A 19,402-nucleotide genomic window follows, 5' to 3' on the forward strand; every position below is an offset into this window, starting at 1 on the left:
AATCGACTGGAAACATGAACAGGCAGGTGATGCTCCGTGGGCATTTGTTTGGAGCTACAACTCTTGCGAACTGTCACCCAGCCACCTCTCTGAGATCCCAGCTGCTCGGGAAGCTGTGGGGGGCGGCTAGCTTGGGCTACGCTACATCTAGGAGGCTCCACACCGGCTACCTGGGCGCGGCTAGCTGGGCTGTTCTCCATGGTGCGGAGCCGCACTTCCAAATCAGTAAGCCTCGCCTCCAGTGCTGCTAGAATCTGACATTTATTACAAGTACCATTATCACTAAAGGAGGCAGAGGAATAACTGAACATGCAACACTCTGAGGGAGAGAAAGAAGAGCGGGGAGCCATTGCTCTCAACTAAGCTACTAGCTTAGCTAGCTTCTAAGCTAGCCGACCTGAAGTAGCAAGTTAAATTTGGTAATTTGCAAAAAATTGTGTAACAGAGGTGCTTAATTAGTATAGGCGTATGTCGTGACTGAAAAATTAGCTGATGTTCAGATGAACCTAGAAAATAGTTAGCTTAATCCCTAAACAATCATGTAGCAAGCACAACACGGTCCTGGCACAGGAAACAGGAAGTGAGTTTGATTACCGCAGGAACAGGAAACAGCAGTCCTCCCAGCCACTTATTATTATCCACCTATTAACGCCTATAATTTGGAATGAGATGCTGGTGTCTTCATATTTTTGACCATGTAATGTAGCAATAGAGGTCAAGACTCAAAATTATCCCAAGGCCAATTTGAAAATCAAACTAGAGTACCATCTGTATTTTGTGAGTGCTGATATGTTTTGTGTTTATGTATAGGTTATTATTTTGTATTATATGAACTGGTTTAATCTGAGGTTTGATGATTGTGTTCTTAGGTCTATTAATCAGTTCCCTTTAGGGAAAACTGAATGATTCCCTATAATTATAAATTCTGTTTTGTTTCTGGACTTTTGCCCTTCCTTTCTTCATGGATTCATCCAGAAAAGAAGAAGAGCAAGCCAAACAGGCCAAGGAGATGGAGGAGAAGACAGAACTGGAACGACTACGAACCCTGGGCTATGACGAGACCAAGCTGGCCCCTTGGCAGCGACAGATCATACTCAAGAAAGGGGATATAGCCAAATAGTGACCTGGGCCATCCCCCCCTCTTATGTCCCGCAGCATTCCCCACCTGCACACGCCCACACCCAGGCCTTCACTGAACACCGCTGTCAACCTCCAGAACCACAGGAGCATGCTGTTGCTGCTGCTGTCCACACAGGCTCTGATGGTCATCTTAGGGGAAACACAGCAGTGTGACCTTCTTTCTCCAATTGAAAGTCTCATGGACACAAACTGTTGGTTGTTTAACAAGAGCTGTGGCAGTTCTCCTGCTTAAAACACTTACTATAAATGCATGTGTCCTGAACTAAATTAAATTTACTTGTAGTATACAGTATATCTATTTGCTGTCTTGCAACTCAGTAGAAGCTATTTCATACAGGAGATTTAATAAGCTTTTGATAGATTGAAGGGATTGCTTGTGAACATTTTGCCATCAGGAAAAGCAAGGTTACTGCATTTATATGTATCTTGTATTTGCCACAATCACCATTATGTAATGAAAGGAAAAGTAGCTCCATAACAGATTGGTAATATAAACATGGCATTCAGTAAAGGCTTATTACAACATGAAGCTGCAATTTCATTCTGTATGTAGACAGTATCACAACCTTATCATGCTCTGTACCTAGTCATTATATTTTTGTATCAGGTTCTTAGAAGCACTTCCTAAATTGCTTCTGTTTACTGCCAGAGTTGTGATCCTAACACTGCATAGACTAATGTTTCTTTGGATAAGGCTGTTGTCATTTATATACACATAGGATATGTCCTGTTTTAAATAATATAAAGATTAGGTAGCTGTGCAAATCAAAATTGATCAATTGTCACTGGAAAAAACTGAAATGTTCCAATTTAATTGTTCTATATTTGTACTAAATGTTAAGCTATTGTGATCATGAATGTGAAATGTTGTCTGTAGGTGTTGCATAAAAACTAGGGAAAAACTAAAGGAAACAAAGATACAGTGTATGACTATACTCATGCTAGGTTATTATTTGAACATGGTGGTTTTTCAAAAACAATACATTCAGAATTGCAGAGCAACAAATTACTTGTCTGGATACTTAATACTGTAAAAGTAGAGAAAGCAAATCTCTTTGTACAGTGTCCTGTTCTGGCCTTTGTCCCACTAACCTGGAGGATACAATTTTGATGAGCAGATCTGTTTACAGAAAGCAGTGCGCTCTCTCTGCCAGAAACAGCCTGACATCAGCTGTTCGCTAGTATTAGGAATACATAGCTTTAGTATTCGACCTGATATCTTTATTCAAACATCTGATTACAAAAAAGAACAGTAAAGATGTTATACAATTAACTCTAGACATCTGCGGCAAAATATTATACAACCAATTTATTTACAGTTTTTCTGGTCTAAACAGTTCAAGATGATCAAGAATTCCTGGGATTCACATATTTGCTGGACATTGTTTCATCAATCTGGGGCTAATTATAGAATTATGGGGAAAATGTGTTGAATATTTTTGGTGGAACTGAACAGATATGCAGATTTGAACTCTCAGCAAACCAAATCTGCAAGCAAATCTGTGCACTGACAGTTAAGAGTAACTGGAACTCACAATGCTGGATGTCTTTTTCAAAATGTTGCAAATAAGTATTCCCACATAATGGTAAATGTTTACTACAGTTATGATGGATGCACAGTTTTATTAATGTAGGGTATTGAGTGTACACATGTCATAATTAAAGACGTGGTCTTGGTTGGGGAATTGAATATTCAAATTTACTTTTCATCAGATGCCATATGAAGCTGAAATGGAAAAAGTCATTGCCATTTGAGATATATAGATATATATATATGAACTCTGTATATAGTGATAGTGACCCTTTCAGAACTTGTCATTTCATTTCATTCCTACATTATATATCATGTCTCAGCCTTTGTTGAATAGAAGTCATATATATATTATAATTTCAGAAAAGCAAGAAAATAAATTGTTAATCACAAAATAATGTTCAGAGTGTGCTTGTGTTGCCTCCAACAAAAATCCATGTATAATAAAACCTTCTACTCTAGTACATTATAAGGCACTTGAGTAAATGTCACACTGTCCTGTTTTGAGTTGTGTTGAGTCACCTATTGTGATTTTTAGGCTTCCATTTGTTCAGCTGTATTGGACTGAATAATAGAGAGATTTTAAAGCTTTGAAAAAAACTGACATGAAATTTAACTCCAGTTTCACGAACATACTGTGTGATACAATATCACAGGGGAATTAAATATCAGAATTATATTCAAAATAAACAACCAAAATCTCACCAATGACAATAAAAATACATAAAATAAATAAAAAGTGTTACCGGAAGTACATTTACCTTGACTACTGGCATTTAAGCCCTGTGTTTGTGTTCTTTACACGCAGCATCAGTGTGCAATGTCTCTTATTCGTCACCAGAGCGCGACAAACAGCTGTTTGTTGCCAATTAGGTTGACACAGGCTGTCAACAAACAGAAAGGACAAGCCTAAGCATAGTAAATGTTTTTTAGAAACCGAATTTGAGCATTTGCATTTCATCTTATATTTGCAAAGGGGTTGGTACTATGTGTATAGATCAGACTCAGACTCAAACTCTACCTTTTGTTTCTAAAGCATTTGATTGAACATGAGTCGAGTTAGATGAAAAAAACAGTCCAACGTTTCAGAAACAGCTTTTACATCCAAGTATAAAGCAATTCTTCTGCAGGGACCTGGTTCCGTAGCTGCCAGCCCTTTTTTAATATACTGTAGATTAACACTTTTGATTGATTGACACTCACCTGTGGTGACGTAGTTAGCATAGCTTAATGGGCGCTTGTAAACAGAGGAGGAAGTGGGAGAGTTGGGAGAAATATGTGCCAGACTGGAGCCGAGGAACACTGCTGCTGATAAAGCTGTATTTGTCAAGGACAGCAGTTCTCCGGGAAGGTCCGGGCTGACCTGTGATATTATTTATTAACACTGTAGCTGTTTCTAAGGTCACTTGACACAGGTAAGACAGCTGTTGAAATACTAGGAATCGCGGTGTTTGCTCAACTGCGTGTCACTTTGCTGTTTTGAACCAAAGGTATGTTAGGCGGACATTTTTTTCTCCCACCCTAAATGTTTTCGAGGCAGCAAAGTGGAAATTCACAGATCGACTACAGAGAAAAACAAGCAAATAATTTATTTTGCCGTAGTTGTTATAGCAGTTGGCTGTACATTTTTATATTTGAATTTAAAGCTTAAGTACTGTATTTTACGAATGTCATTTTAAGACTCAATAATAATGTCTATGAGAGTTAGGCAGGCATAATTGTTTGCAATTGACAAGTTAGGAAATGTTATCAGAAAGAAAATGAACTTGTTTTCTTGTGGTGTGGCGCACAGATTTGTTGGAGCAGGTCTGTGCTTTTTGTGAGCAAGTGCAGTGTAGGAGTGAGCAGTGAGTCACGGGTTGAGTCCCTTGATATGAGTTTGAGGACTGACAAAACTGGCTGCTCCATCTGACTAACCTGCTGTTTTCCCTTGTCTCCATTTAAGGGGCCAGTTTATTTATTATGTTCCCTGACTGCAGTTTTAGCTAATGTCTCCTGGGTATTTATTTAATGGCTGTAATTTTTCTCACCTCATCAGATTCCTCAAATGTTGTAGGTTTTGAAGCGCTCAGTGGACCACGCCGAGGTTAGGGCGGGAAGAAGGCCATGTCCCACAGCCAGTCAGACAGCCACATGGGTGACCAGGTCCAACAAATTCTGGAGACCGACTTCTCCACAGAGCTACATATATCTGAGTCAGATGATGATTGCTGCCAGTCACACAACTCTCCCGCACCCCAGTCTGAAACATCCACACTCAAGGAAGATGTAGTAGACAGGCTTGCGGTGCCTCCGAATGTAGTTTTGAGCACCCAGAGTCCTGCAGCACTGAAAGTTGGTACCCAACAGCTCATTCCCAAGAATTTAGCCACAGCCAGCCGGCCTAAGAACCGCTACCACACCACTGTGGTGACGTTCCCAGTGGGACTGGAGAACTCCAAGAGTGGGGCCCGGAGCCATCGCTCATGCCAGGGGGCAGATGTATCGTGGGAGGATTATGACAGTGATGGAGAAGGTTTTGCTTTGAGGAGGAACCGCAGAAACAAGTCATACAGAGCGGCTGTGACTAGCCTGGATATAGATGCCATGGTGATGAGAAAAGAGGTTGTAGCCACGCTGGAACCTGTCAAAGAGAACAAGGTGTCCAGTCCTGGTCCAGCTCGCAGCCCTGGACGCAAGGTATATTTACAGAGGGGTTGGGCAGTGAGGTACTTGGTCCAGTTAACGCACAATCTTAGTCGTTTTAAATGAAATTTGACAGGCAGTTGGCTAATTAAAATACTGCAAAGATTTTTGTTACTCAAAGCCAGCATAGCTAATAGCTTTGATGATGACCTCTGTCAAATTCTCCTTTAGTCATAAGAATGGTAGTATGCCTCTGCTGTGCTTCCTCTCTTTCACACCAGTACTAGAGCTGAGTAAGCCCTCAGAGCAGTTTTACCAGACTACAGCTTAAAAATGTAACATTTAAATATCAAAAGAAAGAGGAAGTGCTGAATAGAGAATTAGATGTGAGCAGAAATAAAGAGATTAGAAAAAAAAAGTGTCATTGATGGACAAGTGGTAAACTGAGGCTGCACTGCTGTTTTCCCTCTAGCGAACTCTGGGGAGAAAGAGGAACCAGAAGCATCGTGGATCCTTTAAAGATGGTATGTTCACTAATGTGTCACCCTGTCCACTTGTCTAAATTTGGCTACATTACTACAAATAGCTGGGAAATAACAGACATCTAACATTTTTTGTTGGATTGCAAATAAATGTTGTAGAGTTCCTCAGTAACAAATGTGTTCACTGACCTGCTGTATTTGATGTGGATGCCATAATCTCCAAAGCATAACTAGAAAAGATCCTGAACAGTCATTCATTCACTCTGAACACTCCCAACATGTGGAGTACTTCTTTTTGATCCATGAGGAATGTTTTGTTCTCAGAAATGTAAAATGCAAGAAAAGCATTTGCTTTCCTATGTTCATTTCTATTCCTGAACATTTAACACTCATTCCAATAATGAAACACTCTAGGAAGAAACCTGCAGTAAACTTGTATCACCATCAGTTTTATTCCACATATTCTCACCGCCCATGTTTTAATTATTAAAGTGGCTCATGCTAACTCTGATTTAGTATTTCGGTTGTCACACAGCAGAATTCCTGTAATTACTCAACCTTCTTTCAACAACAGAATTCTGAGTGAAATATTTCAGTTTAGTGACCACGTATTTTTCTCTTGTACTCTGTGTATTTAAGGAATTTGCAGTGTGTTTTTCCAGTTTCTGTGGTCATAATGATCTGTTTAATGTAAAATGTCATTTGAATCCAAACTGCACAAGTATCACATACCGAGACTCTGAAGTGAAAATTAAGCGGTGTTGATGCAATCCTCAGCTACACCGTGCCTCTACCAGGAGATCCGTGAGCGAGGGCTACACTCCACAAACCAGGATGAACTGCTGGATGACTTTGTGGTGGTGGAGCCTCCTGTGGCAGACCAGAACATCGTGGTGACGAGCTACCGGCCAGTGCAGCTCACCTGGAGCCAGTTACCACAGGTAAACCTGTAACTGCACTGACATATAAAGTATGAGCATTTAGGGAAACAAAATCCTGGTCCTTTGGTTACTTCTTAGTCAGAATGGTGGTTCCTGGGTCACAACTGGTTGAAAACCCCTGCTCTACACCATCTATGTATGACTGACAGGCTTTTACACCATTTTCAAAACAAGCTTTATCTCAAATATGCAACAAAATTCAAGAGTTTAACGTAAGTTTCTTTTCGTATCTGTTACAAAGGTGAAGGACACAGATATCCTGTCTATGATCTCACCTCAGGAAAGAAAGAGACAAGAGGTAAATATGCATGTTTGCTGATGTGTGTGTGTGTGTGTGTGTGTGTGTGTGTGTGGGTGTGTGCACCAACAACTAGAAGACATTTTAATTTACTTGAACTACAAAAAGACAGCTCATGCAGCTGAGTGGCAGAACATTTTTCAGTAATAAAAAAATCTGACTGAAAACACACAGTCTTCTTTCCGCACTCAGCAGTTTGCATCAGCATCTGGCAGTCACACAGGGAGAAAACTCAGTCATGAGAGACACAGTTACTAACCTTTCTGTAAACAATAGACTTGAAACACTAGGATACAGTTCAGCCATAAGACGTGCTCACGTTCATGCTCATTCTCAGAAGTTTTGTCAAAAGGCTTTGTGAGAAATTAAGAGACTTGCTGAGTGGAAACAGAGGAAATTAAAGCAGGGAAGGTTGGTATAACAACAAAGGCAGTTACAGTTCATTACAAAATAACTCCTTGAAAGTATTTGAACATCACAGAATGATACCACGCACATGGTGTAACACTCTTTTACTATTTGTCTTCATGAGCAGTCAGTCTAACCATAGATATTGTGTACGTATCAAAGGTCCACCCTGTGTGCCCTACAGTTCCTGAATAAAGCCACACCCTGCCAGAGTAATCCTACTCAGGCTGTCGAGTACACAGGTGCTGGTCTCACTCTTTTGTACATTCAGTCATGTGACTCACGTCATGGGTTTAGTTTTAGTGATGTTAGCTGTGTGCTCCAGTAATATTGGGAAGATTTAAATAGTGAAAAAGTTTCCCCTCTTTATAGCTTTAACTGTACTGACTTACTATAATGTTATAGCACCTTTCTAGATCAATAGTGCTGAAGTGCTTCACACAAAAGTAAAAAAAAACCCTGTATATCCTATAAAACAGTAATATCTTAAAAACTACAGCAGAATAAGATCACTACTGAAAATGCATTTTAAAAATATGGGTCTGGAGCTTCCTTTAAAAGTGTCCACATAGCTTAAGACCACTGAGACAGAGTTTCATTGTTGAGGAGCCACAGCATCAAAGGCACAACCGCTTTTTGTTTTAAGTCTGGAGAGAGGAACAGCACAGCGGAGCTCTACCAGCGTACATTGTTTATTATTGTTGTTATATTCTGAGGTTTTAGTTTGTTGGTCTGAGGTTTCAAGAAGTAGTGTTTTTGATTTAGTTCAGGTAATGCCTTTTGGTCCTTTATGGGCCACTTCACCTTTTCAGAAGAAGGAATGTGGAAGGTGAGCTATCACCACCTGATAGCTCACCACAGAGCCACAAACAGCAGAGGTGAAGTAACCCTCAATGATGACAACATATTTACTGTATATCATCATTCAGTAATGACTACTGTGAAAACTGATACAAATCAGTCTCTGCTGATGTGTCTTTCATATCTGAACCGGTTTTGTTATCTGCTGATACATGTCTTTGATTCCCAGGTGTAAATCATTACCCTGTAGTATGCACACATGTCACAGGAGAGCAGAGAGCCACAGCATGGATTTTATTTTGTTTCAGGGACATGAAGTGTGCACCTAGTGGGAGATTTAGAAGCTTTGCCCACAGCTGAATGCAAAAGGTGGAGGCAGTTTTGCTGAACAGGGAAACCAAGAAATTCTGAGAAATGCAGGAAATCACTAAATCACAGAAGACAAAAACAAATGGAACAAAAGGGAGTTCAGGAAAAAGTAAATAAAAAGGTTCATGACAAAATAACTTCATCACAAGGGGAGTTTTTAAAGCTGAAATGAAACTAAATGTTGCAGTGTGAATGCTCCGTCCGCATGCACACGTTTGGCTATGCGTTGTCATTTGACAGGCCATTTTTGAGATCATCACGTCTGAGCATTCGTACCTGCACAGCCTGGGCATCCTGGTGCGTCACTTCAAGGACAGTGAAGCTCTGAGGAAAACGATGACGGCCACAGAGCACCATCACCTTTTCTCCAACATCTCTGTCATTCACCAAGTCAGCAAACGGTGGGTACACTCTTATTCTCTTACTTGTCTACGTCTGTATGTGAGAGGACAAAGGAAAACTAGATGTGGGGGAGGTTTGCCACCTCGTAAACAAAGATCTAATGGTGCTGTTGGTGTGTACAGCAGTGCAGTGGGCTGTTTAGCTGCCCTACAGTAAATACTGTACTTTGTGGACTTTAAACTAAACATGGTGTGTTTTGTCATACAGTTGAGTTGTATTCCTACTGAGATGTAGATTCAAGTGGAAAATGGATTGATTGAAAGTTTCAGGTGGAGTATTTTCCCTTAGCATATCTTTAGTATCCTACAAATTCTATCAACATGTTAAAACACGCTGGCCAAACTGGTTCTACTGCCTAACTGCTCTGAGTGGTATTCTCGGGCTCTAAGATGATAATGTGCTTGACAGCAGGCTGCTCTGTGCATTGCTGGCTACTTTAATTTGAGTGAAAATAAATCAGGTTTTAACCCCAGAAGAAGAACTGCAATTTGATCCTCTTGTTCCCCAAGTAAGATAGAATCTATGAGACTAGAAGGCGGTATCTGTCTGAATATGTGAATGCATGTCCTGTAGTTGCTTACTGGGTTGGGCTGTTTCAGGGTCATTTTACTCCTTTGTAGGGTGAAAGCCATTTATCATGTTAATAATGCTAATAATAGAAAGGCTTTATAAAACTCTAGCAGATGGGATCACCTGGATCTTATAGTCAAATATAACTTTACATAAGTCTAGTATTTTAATATATCGGGAGCTTGAAACTGTCACCCTGTGTGCTTTCAGGATTGTTCTGAAGTTCACTTTTTTTTTTTTTTAATCCACCGAGATAAATCAAGAAGAATCCCTTTTGATTTCAAAATCACAGGCTCAAAAATACTTTAAGTGAAACAATTATAAAAATAAGCCTAACTGCTCACCTTTTAACAGGGGCACTGATTTAAAACCTAAAATGTGTTGCTTTCAGTTCAGCGTAAACAAACACTGTCCTCACACAGCTATATCCTGATCAGGTAAGTAATCTCTGGGAGGAACAACACATCTTTGTCATTCCATTTTCAGGTTTTTTGAGGACCTTGAACAGCGTCACAGTGACAATCCAGTGATCCGGGACATCAGTGATATTGTTCAGAACCATGCTGCCAAGCACTTTGAGCCCTACATTGTGTACTGCTCCAATGAGACCTTCCAGCAGAGGACACTGCAGAAGCTGCTGTGAGTAGCAGAACAAACTGCAATGTGCTGCTGTGTGTCTGCAGGGCAAAAAAAGCTAATCTTCCATATTTCCTTGTGTCTCTAAGGACCAAGAACACTGCGTTCAAAGAAACCCTGAAGCAGATTGAGGGGAGCAAGGACTGCGGGGGCCTCCCCATGATCTCTTTCCTGATCCTTCCCATGCAGCGAGTAACCAGACTGCCACTGCTGCTGGATGTTAGTTGAACCTTTACTTTCCTGTATGAACAGCTCTCAAATCCAAACATGAAGGATACGTACACAGGAGCTGCAAATACACATTTTCCAAGAAATAAATTAAAAGCATTATTATGGACCTATTATTTATGGATATAGAATGGATAATACATAAAAAATATACTTTTTTTTTCTCTACAGACCATCTGCCAGAAAACTCCAGACAAGACAAAGGAGTACTTTGCTGCTGTTTGGGCACTACATGCAATCAGCAAGGTAGCGATGCTGAGAATACTGGATCTCCAGCTCAAACTCATATTTCATGTTTGAGAATGAACTACATGGTTCATGTGTTTTTAAGGTCTTGATTGTCATTGTTGTGATTATTATTGCAACAGTTGGTCACGAGCTGCAATGATGGGGCAAGGCGGATGGAGAGGACAGAGCTGATGTACACAATCCAGAAACAAATGGATTTTGGTAAAATTAAGGTAAGAGCCAAGAACACAGTGTAGACCTCCCCAGGGTTTGACATGTTGGGTAGAGTGTTGGCTATGGGTGTGACTATGAACAGCAAGAAGCATAATGGAAGTTGGAAAATGGTTTAGAACTTCTTTCTCTCGTGTAGTTATAATGCAGATCCAGTACAGGAAAAAAAGAACATCTTAGACTAACCAGGGGGTGATAAATCTCGTGTCCTCACAGCCATTTCCTCTGGTGTCGTCATCGCGGTGGCTAAAGAAGCGTGGCGAGCTGGCTGTGTGCGCGGAGGAGCTCAGCATCTGGAAGGCTTTCAGCAATAGGAGCTACTATCTGTTTCTCTTCAATGATGTACTAATTGTTACCAAGAAGAAGAGGTCAGTTGGACTGTTTTGAATATTAATCTACAAATCAAAAATATTTTGTGGGAACAGGGTTTACAAACTTAAACTAAGACATTACTGATAGAATTTCATATTAATTCCCAAAAATACCTGCAAATGTTCTCCAGTATGACAAAATTATCTCAGTCAATGAGCTATAATCTAACGGGATCACTTAATTCTCCTGTAGCATCCTGTTGAAGGTTAATCATGCATTAGATGCAATGAAACCGCAGCAAGAGGGAGCAAATGTTTTTAGCCTCTAGACACAATAAATTGTGACTTTCTAACCTTAAAGCTTCTTTCACACACTGAATTATTTTTTTCTAGCTTAGTTGCGCATCTACTAAAATTGGGGCTAGAGAAAAATAATCTTAGCCAGTTTATGAAGAATCAGAATCAGCTTTATTGGCCAGGTGTGTTGGACACGAGGAATTTGACTCTGGTACATCGACTTTCAATGTGCATGTACATATCCACATGCAAGAGGCAAGTAAACAGTAAATCAGCATAAGGCTGTGTAATAAAATAAGCAATATTAACAGCATCAAACAGTTCAAACAATGCAGAATAAGCAGTATAAACAGACAGTAAAGCATTTCACAAATTCTGTGGTTTTCCTGGTGACGCCTGTGGACAGTAAGTTGGTCCAGCTGCAGGCTGGCGCTGAGCATGAGAAACACAGAGGAACGAGGAGAGGAGGGGACAGAGTATGGATGTGGTGCGTGCATACTTGAGATTCTTCAATCACGCATTCAGCACATCAGCTCAACAGGCTGCAGCTTTCTGTTTAGAGTTGGGGAGAAACCAAACAATGTCAGCTCCGAGGAAGGAGTTGTCTACAACACTGGAGTCATTTTGATGGTTATAAAGTCAACACTGTGACCCATCTTCAAGATACCTGGGAAATGGTAATGGAAGTTAGTCGAGGAATATGGTTTGAATGCTTTGTGTGTATACAGAGTCACGGTGAAATATAGGTTCCGCTACACTATATTGTGTTAAGTCTCATTTCTGCAAATGTTCCTGCATGTTGCATCTTTAAAATAAGCCAAACTTTTAACAGTGAGTAAAAGCTGTTTGTATGCACAGTGAGGAGAGCTTTGTGGTGATGGACTATGCCACTGTGGAGAATGTGGAGGTGGAGTTCGTGGAGGATGCAGAGGGACTGACGTCTTCACCTGGCAAGAACAGCTATTATCTGTCCTTCAGACTGCTGATGAGAAAAAACAGTGAGGGGAGAGCAGAGCAAATCTCCCTGGTGGCTGAGTCCAGGTACTGCTGTTCTGAGTTCCCATCAGCCACCTAGTGTATCTAATAAGTTCAGTTAGAATTTATGGAATTTAAAAACACACCACTAATACTAATAATATCAATACAGGTGGTGCATTTTTAAGATGACATTAGGGATATTTTGAAAATTAAGCTCTGACTTTCTGCTGCACACTGGTTCATACATAAATGCAAATACTTTCTTGCTATTTTGGAATATTGATGGCTATGGTTAAAATGGCCTCTGGGAAACCTAGACTTGTGGTTTATTCAGAATGATATTCACTTGTATGATCTGAAAACCACATGTGATATTTAGTGTCTGGCACCCTCTATTGACAAGAGTCTTGAATGCCAACTTAAAATGCTCCAGTGCTTCTAGTCCATTCATAAGAAACTGACTTTTGTGTGTCATCAGTAAACTGTGGACTACGCTGGGGTGAGAGTTGTATTTTAATGGTGCTTTATTGTCTCACTTGCCAAGGGTGGACCGGGCACGTTGGATAGTTGCTCTTAAAGAGCACAAGCAGGCAAGAGTCTCCATGTGTACAGATGGTAAGTCAGCATGCTTTATTTACAAAGAGAGTCATTCTTTGAAATGCATCAAGTTAACTGAGTTTGAACTGAATAGTTAGTGTCTTGTGTAATATCTGTTCTTATTACTTATTCATTTGTCATGGAAGTCTTCAGTAGTTGGGTAATGCAGCGTACTGTACAGAAAATAAATGGTTCACATTTTATTTCAGATATGTCTGCACCTATTTAATGCACTAATCTTGCTCATACAAATACACAATCTTGTGATAATCTGTTAATGGAATACTTACAACAGAATCATCACAAGTTGTTTGTGTGATGGCTGTTGTCTTATCTCAGACATTTGATATCATTATCAAAGGCTGTGTTTTCCATGGAAAATGACCCATCCCAGGATGTAATGTGATATGCTGTAGATATTCAGCAGTGTGGCAAGTACAGCTTTACACCACAGCTACATAGCGTTATGGGAATATGTTTCAGGTTTGCCACAGTATGAGGCCACTAAGGCCTACATGCCAAAGGGGCCAGATGAGCTAGGGCTGCAACAGGCTGAGCTTGTCATCGTCCTGCAGAAAGAGGAAGGTGAGACCGCATGTCACTACCTGTAATACAACTTCAAACCCAGATCTTCATGCTCAGTGTCCTGTCTTCTACCATTCTTATAAAAACATTCAGGAGTGTGTATAAGGAACTAAACAGTTTTTTATCTTTTCTAGCATGGTGCTATGGGGAGAGAATGCGAGATGGAGAAAGAGGCTGGTTTCCAGCTAGTTGTGCCACAGAGATCACAAACCCTACTGCCATGGAGAGCAACGTGCAACGCATGAAGCGCCTGCGCAAAGAGACCAATGTCTGACTCTTAATAGCAATATTCCCATATCATGATGTACAGAGGGGATGACAAAGTAAATGTTATCCGATACATTTGTGAGGCTCATTATGTTTGATTTTTGGCTGCATTACTTAACACAGAAAAACTTTCAGTGGTCTACAGGTCCATTACCAACAGACTGAAAGACATCAAGCTATTAATGCCATACTGGTTCTCCACTGGCTTGAGATGTATACACTGGAACCATAAGGTTTTTGGACTGAATCCAGCAAGTGTCTTATGCTTAATGTTGCTCTTTACTGCCAAACTATCCAAACCATTTTAAAAACACACCCAATCCAGTTGAATGAGAAGATAAATCAACACTATATGCAACAGCTGTTATATAGTAAAGGTTTTGTCCACCTATACAAAGGCACAGATATTTGCAGTAGCATGATTTATTGGCCAACAATGTATGTTTTATTAAACTTGTTTTACCCCCTTGGTGTAAATTTTAACTTGCTCTAGCAAATACTGAAGCTCAGATTTCATTTCAAATCTAGGAGATACAAAATTGTATTTTCTACATGTAAAAACAAGAGTTTGGGTTTCAGGAGTCTCAAAGATGAGGAGTCAAGCATAACATACTGGCTACATTTCTTTGGATCATGTGTTAATATCAATGAAAGTGTCTTTGAGGGTTTCTTTATTAACCTGGTGTAAAACAAATGTTTTGGCAAAACATTTGTCATTCTAAAATGCAGTCTGACATCCTGTGCCAGTGTTAAATTTTGATTAAATACCATTTACTGCACCATAGGCAGTTATTTGTCTAAATAAATGAGGAAAAAAAAACACCAACTTGTCTGCTTGGTATGAAAACATACCATGGTCTATGCTACTGTGTAGAGTCTAGAATACCTGAGGAAAAAACTCTCACTATAGACTGTTTTTCTCATTTCTGGACTTTTATTTGAGCTTGCATTTTGTTAAAATGTTTGAATACATAAAAAGTTATTTAAAAATGTCAAACTGACCACAGATATCAAATTCCATTTTTTCTTTAAAAACCATTTGGTGTAAAAACTTAGGACAGATTTTAGAAAAACATTTGCTGTTTCCCCAAAATGTTTTGTAGCTGTCACATAAAAATAATGGAAAAAAAACAGGTCTGCATAGATTCTGCAGGCAATCGGTGGTAATCTGGTCAAATGCATGGTGCAAGCTTGTGACGATCGTCAAGTCAAATCTTTATTGCTCAGATCTTGTTTGATGTTTCTTCTTGTTGACAAAAAAACTGTAAGAAGAAAAAATGGTATATTAGTTCCTTGTTCATCTATACAATGCATTTTCATACAATTGGGTGTAGTCATGTAGCATCAGTTGCAGAAAAATATTCCAAAGCCCAAAGATGCTGCTCACTGGGAAGTGAATGGGCCCTATGGTGCAGGGGGAATAATCTTTAAAAAAAAAAAACACTGATCTTTCTTAGTTTGTTTGATCAGTATATTTTATCGTCACCACCAGCTTTGGAATATGCAGATTATGTGAATCCAGACATTAAAGCAGCTAAAGCTCAAGGAAATGATGAAGACCAAACCAAATTAGCCATTATGTGGCTACATACTTACCCGGACGATGGTAAAAGATGGTAGGTGCCGGTGGGCAGGTGTTTCCTACTCAGCCCCACCCTGCTGGGCCTCGGGAGCGGACGTTTTCTCTGCAGATGGGTCACCTCCTGTCTTGGCCTCCTTGGTTTCCTGGCCAGGTTTGCCACCACTCTGTTGGCGTCTGCGACGATAGTTGTAGTTACGGCGGTAGCGCCGCTGGCGGGGCTGTTGGTTTTGACCTCCTTCGCCACCCTGGTTCTCTTTGTCCTCTTCACCATCCCGCACCGGTCTGGGACGAGGTGGACCCCTGGAGACAAACAAGCAAAACGAAGACACTGTAAGCAAACATCAAGTGTATCATGACTCAGAAGTTGTGATGTCATGCAAAGAATACATCCAGCGAGATGCAGCTGACAACTAATGGTAAGAAAATTCCACCTAAACCAGATTTGGATGCACAGCCGCAATAAAAGGGGAGCTTCTCAGGCCAAAACAGGTGGCATCATCACTGTTTAAAAGAAAAAAAAATCTGTTTATGGACTCATGACTACAATCCAGACAGTCCAATGTGTCCCTCTTTGTTATTGCAGCCCTGCATCACTGAACCCAACAATCAAACCTTGGTCTGAACCTTGGTCGGAAGCCTCTGTAGTAGTTCTGCCTCACTGGTTTGCTGCCCTGGTCTGGACCTCCCTGGCTCTCGTCACCCTCACCTCCCTGAAAGCAAACAGATCAAATGACAACAACTGACACAGCTTTTTCCAGAGCCAACACACATGCAAACCAGGCCCTTGGTTGTAATGAAGCCGGCCAGGTTGCCATTTTATTTTGAGGCTGATAAAAACGTACAACACCTGGCAGTGCTGACAGAAGGGGTCTATTTATGTCAGTTTGCAAGATATTGGCAAGACCCCCGATACACCAAGATTGATTGTTCACAACCACGTGAGTGTTACAGAGGAGAGCGTTTAGAGTATGACATCAAGATATCAAGGGTCCCAATGTTGGTTTGGGACAGCTGGGTGCCTGCTTCAGGATAGTAGCCCTGTGACGGCGTACCTCAGTCATCTCTCCGCGTGGTGCGTTGGTGTACGGGGGCCGGCGGCCGTAGCGTCTACGTACAAAGTATGGTGGGTAGCGCCGTCTGCCAGAGTAAGTGGGTCTGCGCTGCTGTGAGTCTCCTTCAGGGGCGCTCTCTCCCCCCTCTCGGCTGCTTTTGTCACGACCTCCACTGCCAGGCTCACCCTCTCCATCACTCTGGTAGTTGTCTGGATAGTCTCCACCACGGGGTGGGCCCCTCCTTCGGGGGTAGCGCCTATAGCGGTTCCTGTCAGCAGCGTACTTGCTTCCCTGGACTGCAACACCTCCTGGGCCGGTGACATTTGCTGCCTCTGCTCCCTGTACACAGTGGGATTGTTATTTATTTATTCCCCCCAAGAAACGCAATAAAAAAATAAAATAAAAACGTTATCTGATTTGCAAACTGCAAACTAAAAATCAGAACTTTGAACATAGTCTAAATTACCGATCAGTGCTTACCTTCTCTCCTTCAACTACATCAAACTCCACAGTTTCTCCATCTCCAACACTGCGAAGGTATTTTCTCGGATTGTTCTTTTTGATGGCTGTCTGAAATCAAGAATAGTCCAGATTTTAAATTAATGAACATTTAAAACAATAATAAAAAAGCAGAAAATCAAAAACTTACCTGGTGTACAAAAACGTCCTCTTTTGTATCATTCCTGAGCAAAGAAAGAAAAGACAGTTACAAGTAGTTAGCAATATCCTGCTGAGCCACAGAAAGCAAGTGTATCTGGGGGTTCTCCACTTACCTATTGATAAAACCATATCCATTCCTGACGTTGAACCATTTGACTGTACCCAAGACTTTTGTTGCTGCAATGAGATACAAGAAATTTTCAATAATAAGCTTTAGTCATTTCTTTTTCACCAAGTAGAAATTAAAAACCTTAAAACACGCTTCTTCATGTTTCACATGAACTCTTCACTTGAGAAGAAGTAAAGGAATCAAATACAACATATTATGAAAACCTAACCAAGGCCACAAATAATGTGGATGTTATTTTTAACTCCCAGCTGTCACTGCTTCTGTTTAACTGAGCTGCTATAGTGTGACATAGTAAACATGGATACAGTGGTCGCTGACAACATTTCAAAGCTCAACTACTACAGACCTACTGCCCCATTTTAAGCCGCACTCCTCAATGTCTGAGCGTTCACACGTGGTAGAGTCGCGGACGGATACGTTAGCAAGTACTGAGCCCAGCTGGCTTGTTAGCATAGCTATATGTAGCTAACTGGCTCGCAACCATGTGGCTGGACTAGAGCCAACAAGCGGAAACGACCATAACACACCAGATAGCATTTATTAGGACCTTATGCTTTGTGTGGATGGAGAGAGATATTTAGTTGTTTAATTTTTTTAAATCAAAAAACAACTAAATTAAAAGAGAAATCTGTGTAATTATACGGCGGACATTTTGGGTGGCCCCTTCAGCCATGTAAATAGCTAACACAGGCTAGTTAGCCACCGAGCTACCATCGCTGTTAAGTAACCTAGGTAGGCCATAAATATAGTCCTTAAATACGAGCAAAATTCGACAACCGTTGACACTTGTATTCTGGTCCATTTAGAAACAAGCTCCGATATGGTTGCTTCGTCGGCGACACTGGGCAAAAGTTTGTGTTTAAACTATTTTGGAGTAAGAGAAACATCATGGAACCAAGCTATTTTGCGTGAACAAAGAGACGGCCAGTGGCTAACGTTAGCTTGTTTTCGACGACAGTGACTGCAGCCGGTTACGTGAGCAGTAAGAAATAGCTTGATGTTCCACCATGATGCATGTTTCAGTTAACTGCTGTAGATTAAACTTGGTGTTAACGTCTCAATGTCAGCTACTGTTGGCCGACAGCCATACAGTCGATAAAAAAAAGTCGCACTAAGGTTAATATTCAGACACCGGTCCTGATAATAGCTAACGTTAGAAACAAACTGAACGGCCGTGCATGTGATGACCAACCGGCAACATGGCTTTCTATGGCGGACGTTAGGAGGCCGATGAACAGCAGAGATTATCGGATAAAACTAAAAGGCAACTTTTTAACCGGTCTTGGGCTCCCATCTTCACTTAATCATGTTTAATAGAAATTATTGATCATCTCCATCTGATATATAAATTGACAAACTACAAATCATTAAAACTAGTACTGATGACACGATCAATTTTCTGTTGATATATAGCAGTTAATATAAGAGCTCTCGCATTTACGTTTCGCTGTCTGACAGCAAAAGTAATTTAATTAATTTAAAGTTAAAACTTCTCATCGCCAATAACATACTCTATGTAACCTGGATCAAATAAACTACAGACATCGCACAAATTATCAAAAACGTAAATTTTACCCTCTGCTAAATTGCGACTTAATAACGGCGATGCCATGTTAATGTGATATAATAAACAATTAACTGAGGCAGTGATCAGCACGTTAACGTTGGCAGCCGTCGCTTCCACTGCGTCGCAAACCACGTTAGCTAACTAGCTTTCTAGTAGTCTTACCGATGACCTTCTTATCCCCCGCGGAAGCTGCGGCTGCCGGGCTGGATGGACTCTCCGCATCGGCAGCAGGCTGCGGTGGTTGTTGTTGTGTCTCGGCCTCGCCGCTCATGGTTACTACTGACTGGTTGGTAATGGCTTCTGCCGGCGGCGGCTCTCTGCTATGTTTCCCGGTGCTAGATGGTAACCTGGGCCGGCGGTGGTGGGGGCTACTGCCTTCAGGCTCGCTGCTTTCCTCTTTCCGCTCCCGTTGCCGATCGAACTGGGCAGAATGAGAGTGTGCGCCGGAGAATGTTTCTGTTCGGGGTCCGCCCAATTGCCCTTCGA

General features: G+C 41.0%; 3 protein-coding genes and 1 long non-coding RNA gene across 12 annotated transcripts in view; 2 read left to right on the forward strand and 2 right to left on the reverse strand.

Annotated features, from left to right (window-relative positions):
• The window catches only part of espn (espin), a 52,308-nt gene extending 49,303 nt beyond the window's left edge, over positions 1 to 3,005 (forward strand). The window contains exon 14 of the mRNA XM_020617638.1: positions 976 to 3,005. Within this exon, the coding sequence (XP_020473294.1) occupies positions 976 to 1,120 (145 nt within the window). The 3' untranslated portion in view covers positions 1,121 to 3,005. The remainder of the gene's footprint in view (positions 1 to 975) is intronic.
• Positions 1 to 3,955, reverse strand: part of LOC109970229 (uncharacterized) — a 7,342-nt gene extending 3,387 nt beyond the window's left edge. The window contains exon 1 of the long non-coding RNA XR_002276385.1: positions 3,875 to 3,955. This is a non-coding gene — a long non-coding RNA (uncharacterized LOC109970229). The remainder of the gene's footprint in view (positions 1 to 3,874) is intronic.
• On the forward strand, positions 3,572 to 14,754 carry arhgef16 (Rho guanine nucleotide exchange factor (GEF) 16). Of its 5 annotated transcripts, none has more exons than XM_020617583.1 (15): positions 3,572 to 3,589; positions 4,728 to 5,350; positions 5,769 to 5,820; positions 6,556 to 6,719; positions 6,961 to 7,017; positions 8,836 to 8,996; positions 10,054 to 10,206; positions 10,293 to 10,422; positions 10,603 to 10,677; positions 10,800 to 10,892; positions 11,107 to 11,258; positions 12,357 to 12,539; positions 13,021 to 13,091; positions 13,557 to 13,658; positions 13,793 to 14,754. In XM_020617583.1, the coding sequence occupies exons 2-15, from the start codon at positions 4,778 to 4,780 to the stop codon at positions 13,930 to 13,932; spliced, it is 2,106 nt and encodes a 701-aa protein (XP_020473239.1). In that variant the 5' UTR covers positions 3,572 to 3,589; positions 4,728 to 4,777; the 3' UTR covers positions 13,933 to 14,754. The 5 variants fall into 5 exon arrangements, with proteins under 5 accessions (XP_020473239.1, XP_020473207.1, XP_020473216.1 ...); XM_020617551.1 differs by lacking the exon at positions 3,572 to 3,589 and adding an exon at positions 3,927 to 4,086 and having other exon boundaries at positions 4,710 to 5,350; XM_020617560.1 differs by lacking the exon at positions 3,572 to 3,589 and adding an exon at positions 3,927 to 4,086.
• Positions 14,755 to 14,839: 85 nt separating this feature from the next.
• Positions 14,840 to 19,402, reverse strand: ybx1 (Y box binding protein 1). Of its 5 annotated transcripts, none has more exons than XM_020617594.1 (8): positions 19,079 to 19,400; positions 17,333 to 17,396; positions 17,209 to 17,242; positions 17,040 to 17,129; positions 16,560 to 16,898; positions 16,120 to 16,217; positions 15,522 to 15,807; positions 14,840 to 15,187 (listed from the first exon to the last, which is right to left on the reverse strand). In XM_020617594.1, the coding sequence occupies exons 1-7, from the start codon at positions 19,185 to 19,187 to the stop codon at positions 15,567 to 15,569; spliced, it is 975 nt and encodes a 324-aa protein (XP_020473250.1). In that variant the 5' UTR covers positions 19,188 to 19,400; the 3' UTR covers positions 14,840 to 15,187; positions 15,522 to 15,566. The 5 variants fall into 5 exon arrangements, with proteins under 5 accessions (XP_020473250.1, XP_020473266.1, XP_020473259.1 ...); XM_020617610.1 differs by having other exon boundaries at positions 16,623 to 16,898; positions 19,079 to 19,399; XM_020617603.1 differs by having other exon boundaries at positions 16,132 to 16,217; positions 19,079 to 19,399.

This window comes from Monopterus albus, unplaced genomic scaffold (assembly GCF_001952655.1).
Source record: "Monopterus albus unplaced genomic scaffold, M_albus_1.0 scaffold6.1, whole genome shotgun sequence".
In the NCBI taxonomy this organism is placed as follows: Eukaryota; Metazoa; Chordata; class Actinopteri; order Synbranchiformes; family Synbranchidae; genus Monopterus; species Monopterus albus.